Here is a 25,230-nt window from a genome sequence, read left to right as displayed (position 1 = left end):
AATAATATTTTTAAGAGTAAAAATAATAGCAATATTACGAGCATCTACATGACTAATCCTTGTTCTCACCTTACTTTTGGTACATCCTTTTATTGGAAATTGTTCTGCTTTTATAAAAGTCAAATACAAGATTGCGAGACCACATAATGGCTTTATAATTACAGGATTTCTGTTCACTAAAGCTTTTTGGATACATTTAGATGAATTTCCACTGTGACTCATGACTAATTGCCACCCTTTTAGAACAATTCAGACAATATTTCAGGCAGAAGTCCATAACTCATGAGAACTGAAATTCATTACCTGGTGGTCCACGCTTGTGACAATCTCCTGCTGAGCCTTGAGCCACTCCTCCTGCAGCTTCTCCTGATCACGCTTGTATTTTTCCTGATGGGTAGAAAGCGTTTTTATAATGCCAAACACCTTTTTTTTGTCTACACAGCATGCAGAAATGCACTGTATCTTGCAAAAATGCTTGAATCTCTTAAACTTTTTCACATTTTATGACAATTACAACCAAAAACCTAGATATATTTCATGCATATATTCATTCCTAGACTTTAACCTCTTGAAAGTTACTTCGATCTGTTCCTTTGTCTTTTCTGTTTGTTCACTAATGCTCTGTAACAAACCTCTGAGCTGTCTTGTAATGGGATTATAACACCCACACATGGACTCTACTCACTACTTTGGTGACTTCTGAAGGTAACTTAATTTAGAAGGATCAGAGTAAATAGGTTTGAATACATTTGCACCCTCAAATTTTCAGATTGTTATTTATAACCCCTTCAACCCCCCCAAAATCATTTCCTTCCACTGTGTGGGTCTGTCACATAAAATACACAGAGTTAGTGGTTGTAAAATGTGAAAACGTAACAGTAGTGTGAATACTTTTACAAGACAGCGTGCTAGGAGGTTTGTGGATATGAAGGTCACCCATATCTCATGTAACCGTTCAAAGAATCCTGATCTGAAGAACCTATTACACCTTGGCAGGATGAATCCCGGCTCATCTTGAAATCAGGTCGTTTTTCGAACAGGGATGAAGACTACTGAAACAAGAAACCCTCTGAGATTTATCAGGAAATCCTGTCTCAAAAAATGTGATTCTCCTAGCTTCATAGAGGCTCTAATTATCGTGGATGTATAACACATACTTCTGGGTTCTTGAATGCTTTCTTGTTTTCAACACAGACTATTAATAATTTAAGTTAAATTTTTGCTCTTTGTTTGTTTGAAGATTCTTTATTAATTACAATCAGTACCTGAAACATCATAGTTTTAATTTTAACAAAGAAAACTAACAGATAAAAGTTATGAATTTTATAATTTGGGTTATTTATTTTTTTTCTCATACGGACCTACTTGTGTCTTTAATATGATAAAATTATGGTGATAATTTATTTCAGTTCATACTGTGATATAGTTATATTAATATGCTTCTTACAAACCTGTAGGAGGAGCTCTTGTTCCTTCTGCCATTTCTCTTGTCTCTTGCGCTCTTCTTCTGGGTTCCACGACCAGCGGCTGGAGGAAGTTGGAGTGATTGCAGGAACAGGAATCTGGAGGCCACCAGAGAAAAGAAAAAACGTCACTTTTCTATACATTTAATAGTGATGGGTGTGCTCACTGGTTTTTTCACACACGGATTTATTGGAGATTTAGCCTTTTCCCTGAAAGTCTAAATCTCCATGCTACAAAATAAGCCAATCTTAGCGGTGAAAAAAAGAAAAGAAAAAAAGTTTGATCTCCAAAAACCAAAAGATAACATGAATTTCATTCATTTAGAGGGAAAAAGAATTTGGTTGACATGATGTTTTTTTTCTGCAGCAAAGGAAATCTGAAAATTAAAGCAATCAGATGTTACAGCAATGAGTGCAATCAGGGGCGGCAGCAACCCATTTTTAGTGTAGCTGCAGAGGGATTATTAGGATTACACTGCACTGTAGGATGGCAGCTCCAGCTATTGGCACTAACTTTTTAAGATGTTATGGATGTGTGATGGAAAAGCATTCACGTGCTTTGAACATTTTCACAACTTCTCATGTTGCAATCAGAAAATTTGAAAGATTCTATTAAAGATTTCTATTTTTAATAAGAAACCAACACAAAGTGGCGCATAATTGTAAAATGAGCAAAAAAAAAAAAAAAAAAAAAAAAAAAATATATATATATATATATATATATATATATATATAGTACAGACCAAAAGTTTGGACACACTTTCTAATTGAATTCAATGAGAAGGTGTGTCCAAACATTTGGTCTGTACTGTATATATATACATGTGACATTTGAGTTCACCTCCGCTAAGTGAATACTACAAATAAATATTTTGGGCTATGTGTCTACCGGCTTTTACCTTTTCAAACTGGTTCCACACAAAAACATCGACACTAATTAAACGACCCTGTCTCTGTGAGTTGAGTATTGTTGGGAATAGTATGTCTGGGCTTCATGGACACAGATTAACAGTGTCTGCTTCCACAGATGTTGTCATGGTAATCGAATAAACATAACACAGATAGAAGATTGCCCTCTGATGCACTGACGCTACTCACATCTGGCATCGCAGACTCCGATCCTCCTGGGAACGAAATAACACTGAGTCAGTATGAGAGGCATGCTCGGGCGGAGCGGTGCAGCAGCACATGTACACAGACAAGTTAACCCTGAGGCCTGAGAATATGGCAATATGGCAAAATGGCTTGTTAGCATTCCAGTTCAATTAAAAAGTGTTGATGTGTGTTTTAAAATTTAAATTCAAAGCAAAACAGTAATTAATGTTTTCACCAAGCCTCAGGGAACCGTAGGTCAATTTCCACTAATTAGGATTCATCTGGTCTCTTGGTGGCAGATCACAAACTTATTGACATTTGCACCTCAGTATTTCTGAGAGGAAAATCAATAAACTGATTGCAAAAACATGACCAAAGAAGCTTAAATCAGCAATATGCATGCATCAGCAGCAACAACAACAGGAGGAGCAGCAGACAGGCAGCGCGAAAGGCAGACAGATGCTTCGATACGTGCATGTCAGGAATACCTAAAACTCCATGAAGAGTGGAGCAATGCGCTAATCTGTGTAATACCACAAATGCAATGGGATTCAAGAGACGTGCTTTTGTGGTTGGTATGTTGGGATGCTGACATGCTGCAGATCTTTAGGAGCAGCACGCACTGCTTCAAAATGTAGCTTGCGTTCAATTTTTATTTTTACAGGGCATCAAGTTGCACAAGATTATTACTAAACTGTTCAGGTTTCAGCAGGATGTCAAAATCCCAAGTTGTACCGAGCAAAGGTGAGGACTTCACTGCACACAATGAACCCTGTTTACCACAGAGGAAGACCAGCGCACTGACACTGGGCCCTGAGCCACCTGAGGGAGGGAAGGGGCACAGCACAAGGGTTAAGCTTTGACACCAGACAGGAAAAAGGGAAAAAAAAGAAATAACAAAAAGGAACCTTGGGAGCAGGGTCCCATTTTTATCAACAGAACGAAAGTCTGAGACGGACAGGAAGACATGCAGCTCCTCCGACTTGGAATTCGGACAGATAAAAAGCGCACAGAGATCGGCCATCAGAATACACAGAGGTCATAGTCAGCACTAGGAACCACATTCATCCCTTTCAGTCGCTTCTTCGCTATGATTTTTACCTTGTTCAAAAAACTCTGATCTCCGTTTTAAGTTTTTCAAAGATATTGGTTCTGATTCTATGTGAGAAACGGAAAACAGGGTTAGGTGAGACACAGCAGAAGAGAGAAATTAGTTTAACCTGAGAAGAGTACACTTACAGATGCACACAGATTTGTTGGTACCCTATGTAAAGGGTAATTTCATACTGAATAATCTGCAAAAACTCAATCTTTTGTTTGTGTGTGTTCATTCAGTACGGGAAAAATTGAACCACATTTAAAAAAAGTTACAGATAGCACAACTATAGCCACCTAAAAATGAATTAATTGAGATTGAAACATAAGTAAGCACCTCATTCTCACTGTTAATTATAGTGGAGGATCTGTGTACATATTTCTATTTCAAAGGATGAAAAACACCAGGAGCGCAAGAAGTTTGGTGTTTTTTGCTGGAAAAGCGAAGCTTTACCCCTAATGTGTCTTTCTAAAGGATAACAATCTGAATGACATGGCCAAATCAAACCTGACTCAATCCTAATCCTTTTACCTTATCCATTAAGAAAGGGCCCAAGACTCTAAAATGGTCTAGAAAGAAAGGCTGGGTTAAACAGGAATGGTCAGAGGTCTGTTAGTCCGCTCCAACCTTGTGAAATCTTATAGAAAACTAAACATTGTTCTACTGGCAACAGGTAAATTTATAAATAATTAACAGGGTAGGCCATCAATAACTGTGCCACCTTGTTAGAAACAATTATTAATCAAAATGGGATTATTTTCCTCTGAATAAAGGCACACAAATTAAAGGTAACATTTTCCCACCCTTTTGCAGAAGGACTTTGTGATACCACAAGAAAAAGTGAACCTATTTAAAGGCTTTTTACGTATCTTTACAAGGTTTACCAACAAATTTGTCCGTTCTATTTCCAGCACACGGTCATAAATGACATCTCTGTTTAAGGTTTGCTTATTTTCCACATCTTTGCTATGGTCAGAAATAATCTCAGAGATCAATTCCATAACCTTTCCAACTTTTAGCACCGGTAATTACCTTTGTTCCTCATGGTCACTGGTTGGTCTTGGAAGTCCCCATTAACTCTGTTTGAAGCCACGTCCTGCAGGGAAAGGCTTAAGGTCATCACTTAATGAATGAAAAACACTGGAAACGCTAAGCAAGTTTCAGCTCAACTGATCCTAATAAGTGACCAGCAGGTTGGAAATTCAAAAATCAAATTTCTTTTGATTCAATGAACGCACCACAGCTAAGTGTTAACAAATTGCTCATTGTTGGCTATTTCAGAATCAGTGAGGACAGAAATGTAAGAAGTTAAAAATATTTTTTTACAACATATTGAGGCAAAGTTTAGGTAACGAGAGAGCCAGAGAGAGCAAGCATTTCAGCGGATAACAGTAAGACTTAATAGATTATCACAGTTGCTCTGTTTTAGCCTCTTAAGTTTTTGCCTTCTGTAATAAAACATGCTGGATATGGAAACTGGCAAACTATGCACACAGAGACTGGATTTCATAGTTAGTAAAGCTAACTCTTATGCTAAAGAGAACTTAAAATGCAAACCGATCATTTTGTCTTTATTTATGTCTGTAGTCATGTGACACCTGCCCTGACCATGACTGACCAATCAACTGGAAGGCTAGAGAAAATGTTAAGAATTTGGTAAAACGGCTTAAATTCATGTCAACCGAGTAGGTATCGCCACTTACCACCAGAGGAAGAGTGGGGGGCTCTTTAGCCAGCACCGATTCTGTGACGGTACGAGAAGTGAAATCCAGGCTGGAGTTGGCGGTCTTTGTCTCAGGGGGACCTAGAAGTGTCGGATGATCCGTACTGGTCAGATTGATGGTCTTATGGCTTTTAAATGGCAGGGAAGGTTGATCTCTGTCCCAGTCTGCATGCAGTAAATGCAATGGCAAAAAAAATAGATGGTGTGCTTGAAGATAAACCCATGATCTGTGCATGTAGGTGTATGTGAGTCCGTGAATCTGTCAATGTGAACCCCGGACATCCGGAGGCAGAATGTACACACACACACCACCACTATAAAGCAGGGGGACCAAGAGGTGCCGTTATGGTGTTATTGTAGAGAACAGCAGGGGGCGACAGAGAAACCACCTTCCCCAGCCATGCAGCCCAAAGAAGTCATAAACTCAAACTGATTTTCAGCAAGCCATTTATGTTAGTTTCAGTGACTGTGTAGTTTAGTTCTTTTCTGCAGTGACACTGATATAAGTGAAGGACTGCAAAGACAAACAGTACAGGGTTAGCTCTCCAAAGGGAAATGTTTTATAGACACTAAAAAAATGGACAGCAAAGAGAACAATGATCAGGGAAAAAAGATGGAACATGAACATTTTTAACCAGCCAATTAAAAAAAAAGGGGAGGAAAAGAAAATAAACCACAGAGGTGAGAACACACCCAACCCTCCCTCAGCAGGTCCTTCGTCATTTAGCTGTCATGATATCATTCATGGATGACTTCACAATAGTTTACGGACCAATTTAAAGTGTCAAAACTGTTTAGCGACGCCCAGAGTTTAAGCAGCAGTGTCAGTCCAGGAGAGTAACCCTTGAACCTTTCCTTCGTGTTCAGTCTCTTTGCTGTCACAGCAGTCAAACACACACACACACACACACACAGCGGATATGACTCACTGTGCTGGCCGTGACGGCGCACATCCATGACCAGGCTGCCCTTCTGCAGGGCCTCCTCCAAGCTGGACTTCCACTGCTCGTAACTCATTTGTGCCACCCGGAGCCCGTTCACCGTCAGCACTTCGTCCCTGACCTGCAGCTGGCACATCTCGGCCGAGCTACCTGAAAGTTAAAGGGAGAACGGGCTTATAAGAAGAAGGGACAGTTTTGGAACCGATATCAGAGCAGTCCCGGCTTTTCCAGTTCTCCTGGTCCAGGGTTTCTGCTCATATTCAAACATCAGTAAACAAAAGAAGCATCTTCAGCTATGACAACTGAACGGTAGAAGCAAAGCACACAGTTAAAATACCCAGTAGAAATGAGCAAACTCCACATTTTTGTTTGTGATGGTCGAACATAGGAGGCTTTTAGCAACACTCCCAAACAATCAGTTAGCAGGTACTGCAGATAGCATCTCACACGCGTGTCCATAGCAAGTGTTGCTATGGAGCAAGTGTTGTCCTTTCTTCGTCCAGATTTCTTTTTACCTCAATCACAATCTTCTTCATCGTGTGTGGCGGCAACATAAACTCCTACCCAGTTGTTTCAAATTTTTTAAACATTTGTCTCACTGTAGAGATGAGTAAGTTGAGCGACAGACTGAGTTATCAGGACCAAAATGAGATGTTGTCTTTCCCTTTTTGAGAAATGACTGAGAGAACTGTACCTGACGAAAACAGAACATTAATTTTGTTAAAAGCAAATATTTCCTAACACTGACATTTTTTCCCCCAACTGAACAGATACATATTAGGTCTGTTACCTGATTTTGTAGGGAAAAAAAATCTTTTCTTTTTTATCTTTTCTTTCAAACAAACAGCAACAAACTCATCTACGTCGCTAAAGGTGATTCTTTTAAAAAGAAAAAAAAGAAGAAGAAGAAAATGTAGGTGAAAACTTAAAAAAAGCTATGTGAATAAACAGAATTAAGTTTGCATAAAGAAAGGTTTGGGGCAGGTTTCCTGAATTGATGTGAGATGTCAGTATAGCTTAAAATACACGGCCTGCTGTTCATGTGCTGGTGGGGAGCTGCAGCAGAAAAGAGAGGCTCAGACCCAGCAGATCTGACCCAGATAGACGCTGCCCTACATAAGGTTCTGGCATCACAACTGCAGTGGACTCGAAAACCTGCTAACGGCTAACAGGCAGAGCTTAAAGGTGAGATGAAACAGAACCAAAGCACCAGTGTTCAGTATTTCCACATGTTACCGTGAATAACATACAAACAGTGCATGGGTGACTTTTCATGTGAAAGGTTCAGGTTCGAGCTCAGCTGTGTTTGGTTACCTGGTTGGATGGACGTGACCCGAGCTCCTGTTGAGTCCCAGGCAGCCTGGAAGCCAAAGTCTCGGCTGCTGTTGGGTTTCTGGTTCAGGCTGATTCGCATCTCACAGAAATCCTCCTGGAAATCACACAACAGCAGGCGAGTAATAAGAATATGGACTACCTTTCAGATTATTGTTTTGATTTGGCCAGGAAAGCTTCTGAAACAATAGTTTGCTGCTCCATTTTAGTCAGCAACCACTGTAGATAAATTGATTTTAGTTTCATTGATTTTTTTTTATTATAAAACAAATAAACATATCTGATGTTACCAGAAGAAGAAATCCCAGTACCTTGCTGGTTTCTCTGCCAGGAGCAGGACTGACTGAGACTTCACTGTTGACAGGAGACGGGAGAGATCTGATGCTCTGAGTCGAGGACAGGCCCTTCGCTGTGGCCTTCTCCTCTTCCTCTTCCTCCTCCTCTTCATCGCTGCTGTGTGCAGAACTGGACTGAGTCTCGTCCTCTGAGGTCATGTACTGGTGATACCGGCTCGGCACTGACGCCTTCTTAGAAACATCGACGTTGCCATTGACACCCTTGTGGGATTCGTCCATCTGGCGAGGATTAACACATAAAGAGTCAGAGCGACTTTTCACAAATAAATGTTAAAAAAAAAAGGATAATTGGACTGGTTGTTATTTCAAAACCTCCTCTGTAATTTTGTTCTATTACTTAATGCGATTTATCTTTATAATCTAGTTTTATTCTATATTCGAACAGTATTTTTTAACAATTTTAAAGTGTACAAAAAGTACTCAGTTGGGCCTCCTTTTGCATGAATTCCTGAATCAAGGCATCGAAGCAATAAGCAAATATGGTACTGGCTGCATCATGCTGTGGGGATCCTTGCCTTCATCAGAGGCAGCATCAATCAATCAAGTTTTTTTGTATAGCACATTCCAGCAACAAAGCATTTCAAAGTGCTTTATGTCATAGAAACACAAAAATACAAAGTCAAAGATTGATCGGTAGCTCTAGCTGATCAAAGTTGAAGATAGCTGGAGCTACACAGATGGAAGTCCAGGCAGGAAAAGACTTGAGGCTGAGACGGACGTCCACCTTCCAAAAGGACAATAACCTGAAACCTACGGCCAGAGCAACGATGGCTGAGGTGGGAAGGAATCACATGTTGCTCTAATATCCGTCTTCACCTCATCTGCATTGTTGGGTTTGGTCTCCCTCATCTTTCTAGCACACCCCAAGCACGTTTTGCTGTTTTATTATCTCTGCTGTTTGTACCTCTATTACCACAAGACTTTTTTCTTCCACTCAACTTTTCATCAATTACTCTCAGCATGACTATAAACATTCGTCTTTTTCCAAAACCTATTTTCACACGCAATAGAACATTTGTCAGAGAAACTCAATTTTGTGTTCGCATTAGTTGTAAGCCAGGATCATCAAAATGAGCAGAACTAAACCCTCTTTGTGTAATGAATCTATGTAACAGGTAATCTACTCAGCACAGTACTCATTTATTGAGATGCACCTCTATGTGCCTGGTATACGGTTTGCTGTACTGACCGTGTGGGCTCTGGAAAGAGAGGAGATGCGGGACGGCTGGGTCCCAAAGGGCCTCGGAGCGATGACCGAGGTTAGCCGTGCGCTATCCGATCTCTGGTAGCTTCTGGGGAGAGAGGCGGAAACCCGAGACACGGCGGGAGGCTTGGGTTCCATCGAGCTCAACTGTGCTTGTCTGTCCAGAGAGCTGGAAGAGGGGGCCTCCACCCCAATCGGTGCTCCCAACAATGAGGGCCTTGGCTCGAGCTCCTTCTGGGTGGAGGCGAAAGAGGAGTGGGGGGCTACGTCCCTTGTAGTCTTCTCTGTGTATTTTATGGGGTCGCGTTCCTCCACTGGACTCTTCTGATAGGATGCAGCTGCTGGAGACTGGTTGGTGGTAGTGGGGGAGTTTCTGGCTGCAGGACCGTCCACGGTTTCCTGCGGAGTAGGAGGCGAAGGCAGTCTGCGAGTGCGTGGGAAAGCAGTGGGGGGCTCCTCGGCTTTCGGAGAGGGCTCGGAGGGCTCTGGGGAATACGAGAGAACGTCGATGGTGTAGCTTCTGGATGGAAGCGATCGGATCGGCGCGCGAATTGCGGGTTTCTCAAATAAGTCGTCGTCGTCGTCGTCCAAGTACGAGAGAGATGACAGGCGGCTGCCGATGCTGTTCTTTTTTTTAGTCTCTCTGCAGGTGGAAGGGAGGAAGAAAAAGGTGAGAGTAGTGAGTGGGAAGGGGGGCTACATTAGAGATGAGGAGGTGAGCATGACGCAAAGAGATGAGGTATAATAAACTGATTCTTATTTACACACTGAAGACAATCATGCAGTTTCTCTTCAACAACATAGAAAAGCATTTTCACCTTTTATTACCTTAGCAAAGTATCCCCCCTCTGAGGGTAAAAAGAAGAACAAACTTATTAAGCACCACAACCACCCTGATGCACTACACTTGGACCATGTCAGCTGCCTGGTCAGGTGTGCTTACTTTTCCCTTTTTGCTCACCTCTCCTCTTGGACCTCCTTGAAGGACTTGGACCTGCCGTCGCTGCCGTACGTGATCTGCTCTATCTTCTCCCGCTCCTCCTTCTTCTTCACTATATCAGAGTTCACGCTCCGGCGCCGGTTTTTCCATTTGCTCAGGTCCTGCGGATAAAAGATATCCAAGTTCACCTAATGTGTCGCATCTTTAACACATTAAAACGTGGGTTTGGATTAAAGTGACAGGCTGTCGAGGACAGCTAGGGGTGTGATGGAGAAGTTGGGGAAGAAAAAAAAAAAGAAACAGAGCTGCATTTGAAGGTGTTCTATTTGTGAGCCTGAAGCTCCTCCCAACTCACTTCCCCTGTGGTTTGGGGACTGTGTGACCTAAATGCTGCTTCAGGACTCCATTACTTCGCTTAGACATCAATCAGACAGCAGTCAGGTACAACAGCGAGTACTTAAAGACATCTATCTTGTAATAGACATTTTATTACTCATCAAGTAAGTGACAAAACAGGTACATAATTGCCGTTTGTCATCACTTTCAAGAAAACTTTGTTCTTTTGTTAAACTGAAGTAATTTTCTATGTCGCAACTTACCCATCGTTATTACATCATAACAATATTTCATATTGAATATGTTGTTGGAGTTGTTCTTGCCAGCAGGGACATTTACCGATGAGAACAGTCAATAGCCAGAGGGCAGCACTGCACCAACCAGTTCCTGCCTCTTTGACTTCAATCCAAACGGCTCTGATTTCAGCCAGCAGCTGAAAGTCTAATCTCACAGATCACGTGCTCGTCTTTCACTTCAGCATTATCTCTGGCAGAAGCAAACATCTTTCTTGTCTGTCTTGATTATGCAGAAAACTTGTGGGAAAGATGGCCGTAGGCATGTGCCCTTTTCACATTCTGTCACATTATAATTACCAGCTTCAGTGTATTTTATTGAAGCTAGTAATTGGGGAAGTGGGAGGAAAATGATTTTAAAGAAAAAGAAATCTGAAGTTCACCGTACGTCAGTTTTAACCCCTTTCACTTGGGTAACCCTAAGTAAAGTCCAGTGCAACCAATTGCCCTGGGAACTCATATAATCAAATACGGCTAAAGTTAAACTAGTTTCCACTGACCATTAAATTGTGTAAATTGGAAATATATAAATAAATGGTCACACTGAAGCATGGTTGTAATGTGACAAAGAATGTGGAAAACTTTTGCAAGGCACATGTCATGTGCAAGATACCGATATCAGATATACTCACATCTTGCCACCTATCCTCACTCTCTTTAATCTGTTCGCGGTACTTCTGAAGCTCTTCGAAGCGATTCTGCCGCATGATTGAGGGGTCCACCTGGATGTCGCTTGTTGATTTGCTCCTGAGGGACGAGAAAAGTGGAGGAAATAGTACAAAAAAAAGTCACCTTCTTTGCATTGCTAATCTCCAAAGAAAAACTTACCTCATAAGTTTCAATTAAAAACATTTCATGCATGCATCGTCTCTTACCATACTGCCATATCTGCAAATACTGGAAATCATGTTAGACTTTCATTTTACGGAGTTAGTATGCACACCACGAAGACCAGCCAGGAAAAAAATAAAACAGGTTATAAAAAATTAGTGGGTTAATAAAATTTACGACTATCATCCCCACCATCATGCAACAAAAGAAAAAGTCTCCAAAGGGTCACAGTTGACAAAAAACCTTCCTTTAAAGATGTCATACAAAGATTTCAGACCTCTAACCAGTCATAACAGTCACACTGCAGTTTGTTTGTTTTAAATTTAATTTTAAGAAAGAGCTTTCTGCAGCTGCTCGTCCCCACCCTCCCACTCTGGACTTCCCCCTGGTTTTTAATATCGCATGTAAAAAGTTAGCAGCAAACAACAGTGAGATCAAAAGGCAGGGTGCGACTGGACAGAGGTCCGAGCAAATCCAAAACATGCCACATTTCTGGGCGCCCGCGTCAACTCACCCATCAGAACTTTCTTGCGTTTGCTGCTGTCTGGGGGAACCAGAGAGAATCACACACAACAAAAGTCACATTTCTGTAGGCAGGGTTTTATTTCCCACAGTGTGACTGACAGTTCTCAGGTCAATAGCTCGAGGCCAGGTGGAGACTCTATTAAAACTCATTTGTATTTAAACCAGACACAAACATGACTCCGCTTGCCAAAGTCTAAAATTTGTAGCTGCCTGCAGAAGATAAAGAGTGACATAGCTGACTTGACAGTATGAATTCTATGGGCAGTTGCCCAGGGAAGCATTGAAAAAGGGAGGCACGGGAACACCTGGTAAAAAATATTACTTATCTGTCAAGTCAGCTAAGAAAGTTTTCTATTGCAATGAATTGCATTTTCTGTATGTTATGTAGGTGAACCCTCATTCTGCTGAGAAAACAAAAAACAAAAAACAGGCTAGCCAGTGTGCTTTGTGCAGAGCTCTATGGAATATTTAATCACACCCCATAATCACAGATAATTTCCTGCATTTTAAAAGGCTTTAGTGGAATGGAGAAAGCTTCCTAAGCTCCATTCATACAAGAACCAAAATTGACTCTACTGTATAGAGCTCCTTACTTAATAGAGGTGTGTTTGGATTTCCCTCTAAGCAACACATCCTCTCCACAGACTCCATGATGCAAACGTAACTTCACACATGGCAGCGAAGTAAATCCAGATGAGCTTGACTCGGCTTAAATGGTTGCATTGTGTGCCCAGCCTGTGGTGAAAACTATTGAGTTCTGCTCACCAAAAGAGCGCACATGTCGCATGTACTTTCAGAGCTATGGGGAAATTCTTTACCCCCTAATAAATGTTGCCGCACATTAAACTGCCTGACGTGTTGCAGTCGGGGGTGCTGTATTTCGTGTCTGCCCCGTCTTGCTGCTGCACTGCGAGTTTCGCATGTTGGCATGAAGTTCTTTGCAGCTGAAGAGGCGGCACTGAACTCGGGTCAGATTCATGGCTTGGGGATAAATTCAACTGGTTCCAATGCAAAGTCATGAAGTTGTTTCTTTTATTTTATTAAGCAGAAATATAGAGATTTACAATTTACAGGCAAATTCAGACTCCCAAGAAAACAAACTAAAGATGAAAATATATGGGACCAGTTTGTTCATGAAATCCTTTCCGACCAAAGAGAAGTTTGGGGTTTTTGTTCACACCCACACGCAGGAGCAGTATGTCCATTGCACGACCAGGGAGTTCAAGCTAAAGGTAAACAACATGCACCTCTGAACCGTAACCCTTTTCAAAATAATAAAGTATTAATTCTGAAAATAAGAGGAAACAAAATTGAAACTTCTCATGGGCAAGGAAGACAAATGTTTTAAAAAAATATTCCATCATATCATTGCTTTGGTTTAAAACCCTTTTAACAAGATGCCATTACTCCACACTGCTGGTCAGCTGGCTGAAAAGAGGACTACGCTAACAAGACATATCTGTCAGTGTAAATATTTTCAGCCCCAAAGTCAGTCTCTTATGATACTTTAAAACTACAGGTAAGCTATGAGCAGCTCACCGTTAAAAACATAATAACAGCAAAAAAAAGTGATCATTTTTGAAATTCCAAATATAATAAAGCTATTAACACAAATACCTTTTCAATGATGTAATAAAGTTTAGAATATCTAATAATAAACTGCTATATTGCCAGTAACAAAACAAAAAGTTATTACCTCTTTGGTTCAGAATTAAAAAACTAATTTAAATGTAATCACTGCCGTGGATAGTCGTATAATGCATATAAAGCCCTGTGTTTCTTGGAACTACAACAATAAAGTACTAACTTAATCAATTGAATTATTGACAAAATGTTGTTATCCTGAAGGACCTAAACCTTTCTTACATTATTGGAAAAATACTGCATTATTGCCTATGAGTTGATTGCCAAACTAATTAAACAGCTGATATAAGTTAGATCCATTCCTGCTACTCTATAAGGAGCCAAACGACAAACGCATACTATTCTGGGCAATAAGCACAAATCACTATTAACTTGAAAAAAATTAGCTAAATTTAGTTGGTATTTATTACTGTATTTTTGCTTAAGCCAATGTGTCAAAAGAAAAATGCAAAAGCATATTATTGCATTATAACCAATAGTAATTACAACAGCAATATTATGGTGCAATTTAACCAGATAGATTATTTTGCGTTTTTTCGTTTCAACTTTCTTGTATAAATACCGTCAGACTGTATTTTCATTCAAAGTCACCAAACAGTGACACAGCCCATGCCAAGAACTAAATAGACTTTTTCTACAGCAAATGTCATTATATCTCCTTCTATGTGGCTTGTAGCAACATGTTTTAAAGTGACCCAGTGAAATAAAAGAAGCAGCTTTTCATTTTAAACAAGAGCACGACTGGATAAAAGTTCAACCTCCGACTGACTCCACATCCATCAAAACTCATGTATCATCTGACACAGGGGTAGTAAATGGTACACAGATCAGAAGTTTTACATCAATCTGCTTCTACACCTTCAGAGCCACTAGTCTCGCCAATAAAAGCTTCCTCTTGTATCTTAGCTGAGAGGCTTCCCTGATTGCCTGCCACCTCTGCAGGTCGCCTTCGCTACAGGAGGAAGGTACGGAGGGAGTCATGCGACCGGCCAACGGGCCTCTCTGCTGACTATGATCGGAACAATCTCGCAGCTTCCGAACCAGCATGTCATCCTTTTCTGGCTGGAGCTCATTCTTAGCTTTATCCTGTTCAGCTGCGGTCGCTTCCTGAGTCAGAGGGCAGGGGGCGCAGAGGAGTCTGGCTTTGAGATCAGCAGGGAGGGCCCAGGGCTCCGGGATGTGCATGGAGGCGTAGTTGTCTGGGGCCCCTGAAAGTGCTCGCTGCCCCTGAGGTTTCTCCCTGCGATAAACGACATCGTCCCGCTCAATGTCTGGAAAATCATCTTCCTCTGTGTCTCCATGAAGGTGTTGCCGTGTGACGATATTGAGCTGCGGCTCAGACGAGTGGAGTCTGCGCTTGGCGGGGAGCCGAGTCTTGAACGCGGCCAAGTCTGCGTTGGACTGAAACGACAGGGTCCGCCTGGCGAACATGTCATCGTTCTCCAAGTCCGGGTCAATGCTTTCATAGTCAATGGGGTCCGGTGGCTCTCTGGGGTCTTCGCGCCCCAGAAGCGGCCACTTCTCACATTTGACCAGTCTGGGACCTGAGGTGGGGTCCACGGGGGCAAACATCAGAGGAGGGATCTCTAAAAGAGGGGGCTCTATCTTGGGGAGCTGTGGGGGAGGGTGTGCTTGGACATGAGGACTGCAGGGTGAGCAGAAGGAGAGAAAAGGATAGAAAGATGATGAGCACATGCAAGGGACCTGGATTGAGGTGAAGGAAAAGGTGGAAAGGGGACATTTGATTCAAACAGATGCTGATCAAATTAGGTTTTTACTAGTAAATGTACACAACTGCGAAATAATACCAATGCAAGTTGATTGCAAAACTGGGTAGAAGCTGTAATAAATTTAAAATACAACCATAATACAGCCTATTTCCAAAAAAAAGGGATGCAAACTCCTTGTTAGAGCTTGTTAAGGCAACCCCAGCAGCTCAACTACTTTATTAGTCGATTAGAAAGCAGCTTAAATCAATTTAGCCCCATATGGAGTAGCGTTCCTTTAAAATGCGATGCTTTAAAGCGAACTCGCATCGTCACAGTCGTGCAGCTGTATCGACCTTTTCCTGACAAGATGGAGGGTTTGAGCTGGGGTCTCGTGTTTGTGGGAGTGAGAGGGGGAGGTTGCAGAAGAAGGGGGAGCAGAAGAGAACCAAGGACCAATGCCGCCCTCTGAGTCGTCAGACGAAGAGCCGGACCTCTGACGGCTACAGCCGAGAAGAGCAGGAAGAGAGAGGGACAGAGGAGGTTAGAACAGAGCAGAGGGCGTGCAATCACAGGATAAAAGTAGGACTCATAGGAGTCGGGAAGCTGTACTGCAAAGAAATGTGTTGTTAAATAAACTACAAATATTTTATATTAGCATGCAGTTAGTTAAGGAAAACTAAGCAAGAAGAAAACAAAGCAATATGACTTACACCTTGCTAAAGTCTTCATACCCCTTGAACTTTGTCTCTTTTTATCACGTCCACTCTGACCGGAAAAGTATTCCCACAGCATGATATTACCACCACCATGTTTCACTGTGGAGATGGTGTTTTTATTGGTGTGTGCTGGAGTTAGAAGGAGATTGGGTGCAACAAGGCGAGGAATACAGATGTTGCACTCCGGGTTGCTACTCAATGGTATATGTGTCAAACTCAACGACTGCGGGCCAAGTCAGGTCCACCGTAAGTTTTTATGTGGCCTTCTAGACTTTAGAGCCTTCAAGATAACAGTTGTGATATTATTTCATCAGTCAAATCAAAACAGTTTTTATCTGGTTTTACATTCTATCACTCCCAGCTCTTTGAGGATCTTCACGATCTTCATGTGTCCCACAGTTCGAAATTAGTTTGACACCCCTGCTGTATACTGATTAGGTGGTTTAATTACATTTTATTTAGAGTAAAGTGGGCAAAATGTAAACCCGACCACAAAATCTTTATTTTATTTTACACTAAAAGTTTACGGTTGTATAGGCAAAATGTGGAAAAAGTTCAAGAAGTATGAATACTCTTGCAAAGCATTGGGTAAGCTGAGGTGTAGCTAACATGTTATGATTCCCTGTTGCATTTTGGCCCCCAGTAATGCCACACACACACCGTCACCCCCTCACACACCTGAAGCCTTGCATCTCCTTGTACCAGGGCCTCCTCTGAGAGCCCAGTTTGATCTTCTGTATATGAACGTCTTCTTCGGGCGTCCAGAACTTTGGTAAGAACTTGTTATAAGACACGCTGCTCGCCCGCTGAGGTTTGGCGCCTATCTTACGGGCATAGAGATCGTCCTGGACAGGATCGGCATAGCCCACCTCATCATCATCATCCTCTTCAGAATCATCGCACATATACCTGAACAGGCTGTCAGAGCACACGCCCCGCCGGTGGTCCACCCTCACGTAGCTGCGGTCGAGGGACTGCGTTTTCCTGCTTCTGCTGCTCAAAGGAGACAGCCAACCACAAGTGCCAAATTAAAAATCACTCGTTGCAGGAACCAAGCTCACAAAAGTCACGCAAAAAAAGCACAGCAGCCTCAAACCAAATGATGTAAGGATTAGGAAACCCAAGCAAGCTCAAGGCAAACTGAGAAACCAATTTTAGGTACTATGCCAAAAAAAAAAAATCTAATTCCAACTCAAAGCCCACAATTTTCTTTAGAAGGAACAAACATGGTTTTACTGCAGCTTGAATATGTAAATCACTCCCCCCACCCCCAAAATCCATCAAACTGAAGTGTTTGAAGCTGTGTTAGAGGCAGAATACTTTGGATAAAGATGTTGCTCATGGCTGCAATAAACCATGCAAACTGAGAGGAAGAGGAGCATTGGGTTTTATCTCTCATCACACAGGCACATCCACACTGCATCTTCATGTTCTCTGACCTGTCACAGGTCACGTTTGGCTGAGTGGGGGAAACAGTGACCTTTGGCCAGTGGCCGCCTTTACCCCAACCACCCCGTCCCCTTGCTGAGGGGCTGTCAGGCACGGCAAAGTTGGTGGGAGGAGCAGGGGAGGGACTGTGGAATCGTCTGCTTGCCAGATCGTCCAGGACGAGATCGGGGTCCGGTCGGTCTGGGTCCGAGTCACTTCCGCTCTCTGAGCCATATTCCCAGCAGGGAAGAGCTGATGGTAAGGCGCTCTGGGGGACATGGCTGCCGCCATAGTCAGGAGCGGAAATCTTTTCTTGACTAAGATCGTCATCCCACAGCATAAAAATTAAAAACACAAGCAACCATGCCAACACTTTTGTAAACTTTCGGCAACTAAACAAGCCAAATATTTTACCAACATGAATTAAATAAGGAACAGCACCTTTAAGTGGATAAATAATGTACCTGGTGAGCGTGGCTTCATCTTCTGCAAAGCTGGAGCTGGCCCAGCTACGCCGGCTGTCCTCGTTGCGCTCAGCCCGTTTCTTCCTCAGCGGAGCCGGCACGTAGCCCGACTGCTTGTCTTTAGTGGGCAGGAACTGGTTAAACTGGCCGCTGGATTTAGGTGTGATGACTAGTGACCTGCGGTAGCTGAGGCTGTTCTTGTTGTCAGCCATCCTGAAGATGGAGTCTGCCTCGGTGTCGCTGCAACAACCTGGACCGAGAACCAAGACAGGAACAAGAACCGGTGTGAGACAGAAGGAGGGAAAAGAGAAGAAGACAAACAAAGCCAGGATGTAGAAAAGAGTGAGGTTTGTGTGTGTGTGTTTTGGAGTGACTTTGGAGGAGTAACTGAGGGGTGCAGGGTGGGGAACAGAGGCCTCTTCCATTTACAAGCTGCTGTGGACGGCTGTGGAATGTCTCACTGCCCTAGTTACACAAAAGAACTGCTTGGTAGCACAAACGTCCATTACCAGAGAATAAGTGTCGAAGTTTTTTACTTTGATATTCTACAATAATAATAATAAAAAAACTTCCACAAGCCTACCACTAGATGGCAATAGACGTTTGTTTTCACAAATGGGAGTCAGCTTTCCAAGACAGTGGGTCTTCCCAGTTAGCAAATATTTGAATGTCCAGACGGATGAAATGGATTTGAAATATTGAGGCAAACACACAAGATAAGAAGGTCTAGACCAGGGGTTCTTTAGTTTTTAAGAAAAATAAATATTACCTCACGAAATATTAGGTGTTCCAAGTTCTATGTAATCCAAACCTTTTAAAACAGTACAAGAGCTGCAGCAAGAAAGAAAGAGAGAAACAACAAAAAAGAGAGAAAAAGAGTAAGAAAGGAAGAGCGAAGCAAAGAAACACAAATAAAGAAATAAAGAAGAAATGCCCTCTGAAGTGAGAATTGAAACAGTCAAAGACAGATTTTGGTAATAGGTAAACCAACTTAACCTAAAAATCCAACATGGCCGATAATTGTTTAAGCTGCACTTAAAAACTTTCTGTTTTTACTTCTGGTGGCTTATTTCTTAATGAACAAACAAAACAAAGCAAAAAAAAAAAACTCTATGTCCCAAGATTTTATCTTTAGTGCTTGAATTGCAGAAGGATCCATTGCCATTGGACTGCAGTTTATTGTGAACAATAAGACAAGGTAGGGTAATTTTATTTATATAGCACAGTTTCAGCAACAAGGCAGTTCAAAGTGCTGCAGTAACTAGCCAATGAACGGTCAATGAGAACAACAGCAAATATTACTGGTTTTATCCAGAGGAAAATAGGACACAAGACAAGTAGACACCAGCCCTTGTTTGTGGTTCATTTTCTTGGAGTTTTTATTTTTAAATATTCTCAACTACACTTCCTCTGTGAGCCCTGCTTTTTTGAAACAAAGATCAAAGTGCACAAAGCACTGTGGTCACAGAATATTTTTGCCTGTTTGGGGTGTATTTACTCTATGTTAGTACTAATTAACTTATAAATAGTTCACAGTCAGAGTACCACAAGTGGTATTTGGACCACAGTTTGAGAGGTATAGATCTAGAGACTCCGTGATTACCTCTACTATTTAGAGTGAAAGTCAGATTTAAAAAGCAAAATCCAGTCAATTTATTGGACGAACGACACAAAGGTAAGGAAAAGTGGTTTAAATTATCTACTGTACCCTCGCTGCTGCCTTTGAGAGTGACGTCAGATGAGATGCTGTGGGGTCTCGAGCCCAGCGAGTCCAAACTGTCCAACGAGTCGTCCCTCCTGTGTCCACCTCCTCCGCCTCCACCTCCTCTCAGTGAATAGATCTCCTCTCGCTCAGAGTACCAACTGTCTCCAAAACCGCTGTCTCGAACGCTGGAGCTCTTCTGACTGTTTGATTCCTGCAGAGCCTTTCATGCATACATAAACACACACAGTCAGTCACACATTTGATGATAATAGGGTGCCAGTTATAATATTTAGCTTCTCTGTTACAGTCCATCGGGAACCCTGGTTCATCTGATTAAAATTTTGAACCATTCAAGAGCTTCCAGTACAGACAAGCCTAAGTGTCTTGTGGAGTTTTGCAGGTAGACGAGACAAATTTAGGTATTTGGCCATTGGCCAAGACCTAACAACAATGTTCCAGCTGTCAAGCGTGGTGGTCATAGCATCATGCAAAGACTAAGCGCTACCTCTGAAATCTGCAATCTCAAATCAAATCAAAATCCAGACAATAAAAACTTGGTAACAATGTGGACTTCAAATAGGACTATGACACCAAACATACATCAAAAATGTTGTGGGAAGAGATAAAGTGGACTAACGTTAAGTTTTCCCGTTGACAGAAAGGGTGCTGAGTGAGAAAGAAGCCACTGCTATCAACTCAACAAGTTCCAACTCAACTAAAATTGGCAGCTGCCCTCATGAACCCTCAAGGGTTCGTGGCTAGAGAAGACAAAGCTTGATCTGTGTGGACTCAATGACATAAACGACCGCAAACCGACATTTAAACTGGCTTAAACTACTAAAGCAGGCTAACATTAACCTTCTCTTCCCAAAGAGCTAACCTAAAGCCCCTGAAAACAAATGTACCCTGTTTAATAGCCCAGTCAGTGGCAGGAAACCATCTGCTTTAAATTAACTCTTCATTAAATAGAAAGAGTGTTCAAATATTAAGCTAAAAAGGGAAAGGAAGAAACATCCAAACAATAAAGAATTAAAAGCCTCAAAAGTACTTAAGCCAGACGTGACTGTATGCAAACGGACAGATATAATGCGGGTGCTTAATACCTTTTTTATGCCTAAACACACAGTCAGTAACACATCTAAATGACACTGTGCCAATTCTAATATTTAGCTCCTTAAAGGGGCGGAGGTGTGCGAGATCTCCCAGGTAGATTTTAAAGTCTGTGTTGACTTGGCTACTGTAAACATACAATGAGTTATAATGGGTGATGGATGGGGAAATCTACATCAAAAAACATCATTATTTCTTCCTCCTTGCCATCTCTGTCAAAACAAACTTCATCCCCACTCCCTTAATGACTGTGTTTACTACAAGACGAGAACGTCACTGCACACAAACACATAAAAGCCTCTTCAAACACAAGTGCACCAAACAAGCCAAAACGTGTCAGACGATTTAAAGAGAAAGACGGTTTTCTGATCTGTAATCTTCCGAATCCTGCCAGACAATACAGGTCAACAAATTAAACCCAGGCAAACCTCAAGAGCCACTGAACTTGGATTAACGTGGCTAAATGTACAAAATATGCCCTGACCAACTCCCATTACCAAAAATCCCTGGAGTGAACTGGATTACAGAGGGCTCGCACACAAGCTATAAATCCACGCGAAACACAAGGTGCCAAGTTCAACACTGGCACGGGCAGGACGGGAGGGTGGAATGCCTCTCTCAGGAAAAGAAGTGGCTATTTTAACATGTGAACTATGTGTGCCACGTTGTAAACAAGATGAAAATAGCTGAGTCAAGGGATCAGGTCACTTATGACTTAACGCAATGCTGGTTTCACCGCCCACCAGAGCACGGCCCCCTCGGCCGTCTGTGGCTGTCCTCACGCATAGCCCACATACCAGGGAGGATACACAAATGTACTGAGCAGTGACTGTAAAAGAGGATTTCAATGCATGCTGACAACAAAGCTTTAAACAGGTTATAGAGCCCAGAGGTATAATTACACCTTCAAAAAGGAATTCACCTTGTATAGTGCGGTGCCTAATAATCCCTCAAAGGCCTTGAAATTTAGGTAAGGTCCATCATAGAAACGATCACTCTGAGCTCTTCTACCCAGCCAGTAAATGGTGATTAAAACCTGGAGACAAAGAAAGACAGTAAATAAAAAATGTCAGAAAGCAAAATTTAATAGCCGTCAGAGAATATACTGCTCCTGAAAAAATTAAGAGACCACTTAAAATGCTCAACGTCTCTGATTTTACTTTTTACAGGTATATGTTTGAGTAAAATGAACATAGTTCTTTTGCTCTACGAACTACTGACAACATGTCTCTGAAATTCCAAGGAAAAATTTTGTATTTATTTGCAGAAAATGGAAAATTGTCAAATGCATTCAAACCTCAAATATTGCAAAGAAACCAAGTTCATATTCATTTAGAAACAACAAAACTAAAGTTTTAACTCAGGAAGTGTTCAGAAATTAATATTTGCCATTATAACCATGAGGTTTTTAATGGGGTTCCGTGCAATGGTCTCCTATTTTTTTTCCAGAGATGTATATTTATTAAGCAATTGCAGCACTTTTGCCCTCAGTGGTGAATGATTTATGCTGTGCTAAGGTAGGTGATTGTTCTGGTTTGATTTCTAGGATCATTTAGAAAACAGCACATCAAAAAGCCATACAGCTAAGTATACAATTTCTCCAACACATAAGTACACATCAACAGCCTCCTACATTTAATGAGGTTCTCAGTGACATGTAAGATTAAACCCTAAGTCAGGTCTTCTCTGACATTTGAGGACAAGTTCAAAATACACATAGACAAAATTGACATAGGGACATTTTGATACTTAGCTCAAAACGTTTTGACAAACATCCATCAAAACACATTCATAAAACACATCTTAGTGTTTCCACTATTGTCCTGTATCTGTGTTTATATACGATGTGGGAAATTGTTGCAGTTGTTAAATATGCACATTCTTACTTTTTTAGATAAAGCTATGCTCAATTTCCTACTGCAAAACTGTGATAATAATAGCCATGAGAGCTCCTGCTGAGCTGTCCTTTCGTATTAATATACTGCACTTTATTTCATTTTGTTTTGAATTTTCTTCTTGTTTTGGATTTTCTTTTGTATTGTGGAACACAAATGCATACCAGAGATTTTGGTAAACAAGAAGCATTCATATCTTGTGCAAGCATGCATAAAACACCTTCCAATTTGTTTTTTCTTTTTGGCAACATGTAATTGTAGACACACTGAAAAAACAAAAAAAAAATCAGCTGGTGACCAAAAGTTTCAGCTTGACCAGGCCTGAACAGTAACGGTTTTGTCAGAAATACAGGAATAAAATATTTTTTCCCTTCAGTAAACACTAACATTAAGCCCTTCCAGGTTACGCAGACAGTCTCTCTTCAGTGTGGATGTTGTGACTGAAGAAAGAATTCTCAAAGTTAGCCCTACCAAAGCTAGCTTGTTAGCATGAACAAAATATTGCACTGTTGATTGTTTTTATGCTTTTGAGCTTTAGTCATGCTGTTTGTTGGATTTGAAAAATATTAGCAGATTTTTTGAAGATTGAAATCAGCATCAACGCTCTTTATTGAGTACACAGAAATGTTTTGTTTCCAGTTGGTAAATGCTAACCAAGCTAATTGTTTATGATGTAAAAGGTCAGCTCTTTAATCATTTTATTTTTCGCCTTTCAAAAAAATAACCAAAACTTTTTTTTCGTTTTGTTTTTTTTGCAGTGATTCCTCACCACTGCTACAAACAAATAATCAATCATACATTGAGTCAGGAAGTCTAGGAAAAATACTTTGAACACTGATAAACAGAGAATGAGAATCAGCTAAAACACTTATCTTCAGGTCAAAGCTTTACTGGAGGTCAGAAATCTGTTCAGTCCACGTCTACCTTAACTTGTCCAATAAGAGTGGATAAAAATCTGTTTTTAAATATCTTCCTTTTGCCTTTTGTTCTTTCAACTATTTGAATGAATGAAACAGTTATTTTGAACATGTGAGCTAAAGTTTTTGTTACCAAATAGAAAAGGAAGCAGGTGAACAAAAATATCCTCATGATGTGTTGAAATATTTAATGCAAATTGTGCTAAATGTAAAATAGAACAACTACTATGACTTATCCAAAAGAGAGCAGAAGAAATCAAATGCTTATTAGGCACATACCTGTTTTATCTAATCTTACATAGACTATGCACTATAAAACACAGTGTTTACCATTTACTTACATTTCAATCTATCCCTTGTCAGGCATGTTATGGTTATAGCTTAAACCATCTTTGCTGATTGTTCTAGTATGAGTTGTGCGGTGAGGTGAAATGGCCAGCACCTTTGCATTATTAGAAATGCTTTTCTGTGTTTTCCACAGCAGGAGAGGCAGTTTAACCTTATTAATGTGGAAATGACAATTGCATTTAAATACTATATTCTATTGTAATTGTTTGTATTTATGTAATTAACTGTATAAGAGGAAGGATCATTGCCGTTAGTATTCGGTTTTATTTGGCTCTCCATTTAATTAATAGACTCTGTCTCTATTGGTCAGCATTTTTCACAGAGTTATTTATTAACAAGCAGTGATTCTGTGTTCTCCTCTATCATTTGTCAAACATATCAAATATTACAGTAGAAACGAACAAGGAGTGATATGTGTTAGAAACCATAACTTCATGTTGTCACTGACAGCACCGTACCTGAAATAAATCAAGCTCTACCTTTTATAATTACTTAATAATTCACAGACTGACAGATGATTTATGAGAAAACAACTCACATTTTTCAGCCTCCTGTTTGTCTCTTGATGCCTGTGTGGGAAAAAAGCAGAAAGGAGAGATGTTTGTGTAAAACTGCAAATGACAATAAAAGAGCAGAGGGCATCGCTGTGAGCTTTATGTAAGCTGGGCAGTGAAAGAGCTGGAAGCTGAGAGCACAGTCCTGACTCCTGTCAGCCCTCCGTACAACAACACACAGAGGCAGAGAGAAAAACAAACATCATTTCTGAAATGGAAAAAAAACAAAAAAACAATAACATCAAAGCACACCAGAAACTGATTTTCTTTTTTAGCTTTCAAATATGTAGAACTAACAATAAGCTACTCGAAACATTTGTTTGACATTAAAGAGGGGTTCTTGATTGTCATTTTTATGGGAATAAAACTAACAACCGGAAATGTGATATAAAGCGCAGCCCTGCTGCGGGAGAATGAACTCTCTGAAGAATTAGCTGAGCTCTTTCTCTCTTCTTGTGGCTCAGCAGTCTGGCCTGACTGTCAGTAAATCACCTAAAAGGGAAACATCTGAGTTCCTGTGGAGACAATAGCAAAACCCTCAGTGTCATCCTGGAAGCCCCGTATGACTCTCACCTTTGTGCGTTTCATGTCTACCTGTCACTTAA

At 41.1% G+C, this 25,230-nt stretch overlaps 2 protein-coding genes across 13 annotated transcripts in view; both read right to left on the bottom strand.

The window, feature by feature from the left end:
• The window catches only part of lmo7 (LIM domain 7), a 61,548-nt gene that overhangs the window by 6,975 nt on the left and 29,343 nt on the right, over positions 1-25,230 (bottom strand). For 8 of the 12 annotated variants that reach the window (XM_023337273.1, XM_023337274.1, XM_023337266.1 and 5 more), the window contains 17 exons: positions 24,610-24,640; positions 21,834-21,947; positions 19,805-20,021; positions 18,097-18,346; positions 12,125-12,154; positions 11,412-11,526; positions 10,172-10,311; positions 9,196-9,853; positions 7,962-8,225; positions 7,633-7,747; positions 6,307-6,468; positions 5,358-5,542; positions 4,687-4,750; positions 3,660-3,716; positions 2,562-2,587; positions 1,452-1,562; positions 304-387 (listed from right to left, as the gene is read on the bottom strand). In XM_023337273.1, the coding sequence (XP_023193041.1) occupies positions 304-387; positions 1,452-1,562; positions 2,562-2,587; positions 3,660-3,716; positions 4,687-4,750; positions 5,358-5,542; positions 6,307-6,468; positions 7,633-7,747; positions 7,962-8,225; positions 9,196-9,853; positions 10,172-10,311; positions 11,412-11,526; positions 12,125-12,154; positions 18,097-18,346; positions 19,805-20,021; positions 21,834-21,947; positions 24,610-24,640 (2,623 nt within the window). Of the gene's footprint in view, positions 1-303; positions 388-1,451; positions 1,563-2,561; positions 2,588-3,338; positions 3,381-3,659; positions 3,717-4,686; positions 4,751-5,357; positions 5,543-6,306; positions 6,469-7,632; positions 7,748-7,961; positions 8,226-9,195; positions 9,854-10,171; positions 10,312-11,411; positions 11,527-12,124; positions 12,155-18,096; positions 18,347-19,804; positions 20,022-21,833; positions 21,948-24,609; positions 24,641-25,230 lie in introns of all 12 variants that reach the window. The other 4 variants (XM_023337264.1, XM_023337269.1, XM_023337267.1 and 1 more) reach the window with 4 other exon arrangements.
• LOC111609333 (LIM domain only protein 7-like) lies at positions 13,146-17,457 on the bottom strand. The gene is made up of 3 exons (XM_023337275.1): positions 16,883-17,457; positions 15,842-15,988; positions 13,146-15,424 (listed from the first exon to the last, which is right to left on the bottom strand). The coding sequence occupies exons 1-3, from the start codon at positions 17,107-17,109 to the stop codon at positions 14,632-14,634; spliced, it is 1,167 nt and encodes a 388-aa protein (XP_023193043.1). The 5' UTR covers positions 17,110-17,457; the 3' UTR covers positions 13,146-14,631.

The sequence above is a fragment of the Xiphophorus maculatus genome, chromosome 7, assembly GCF_002775205.1.
Source record: "Xiphophorus maculatus strain JP 163 A chromosome 7, X_maculatus-5.0-male, whole genome shotgun sequence".
In the NCBI taxonomy this organism is placed as follows: domain Eukaryota; kingdom Metazoa; phylum Chordata; class Actinopteri; order Cyprinodontiformes; family Poeciliidae; genus Xiphophorus; species Xiphophorus maculatus.
This window is presented reverse-complemented; position numbering and strand designations above follow the sequence as displayed.

What these genes read in the sequence shown, in the direction of transcription:
- LOC111609333 (XM_023337275.1), bottom strand. Translation starts at nt 17,109, where the DNA reads ATGTGCGATGATTCTGAAGAGGATGATGATGATGAGGTGGGCTATGCC. An exon ending in AAGGAGATGCAAGGCTTCAG is followed by an intron (nt 15,989 to 16,882) that starts GTGTGTGAGGGG and finishes TCTCGGCTGTAG; the next exon opens with CCGTCAGAGGTCCGGCTCTT. An exon ending in CTCCATCTTGTCAGGAAAAG is followed by an intron (nt 15,425 to 15,841) that starts GTCGATACAGCT and finishes CTCACCCTGCAG; the next exon opens with TCCTCATGTCCAAGCACACC.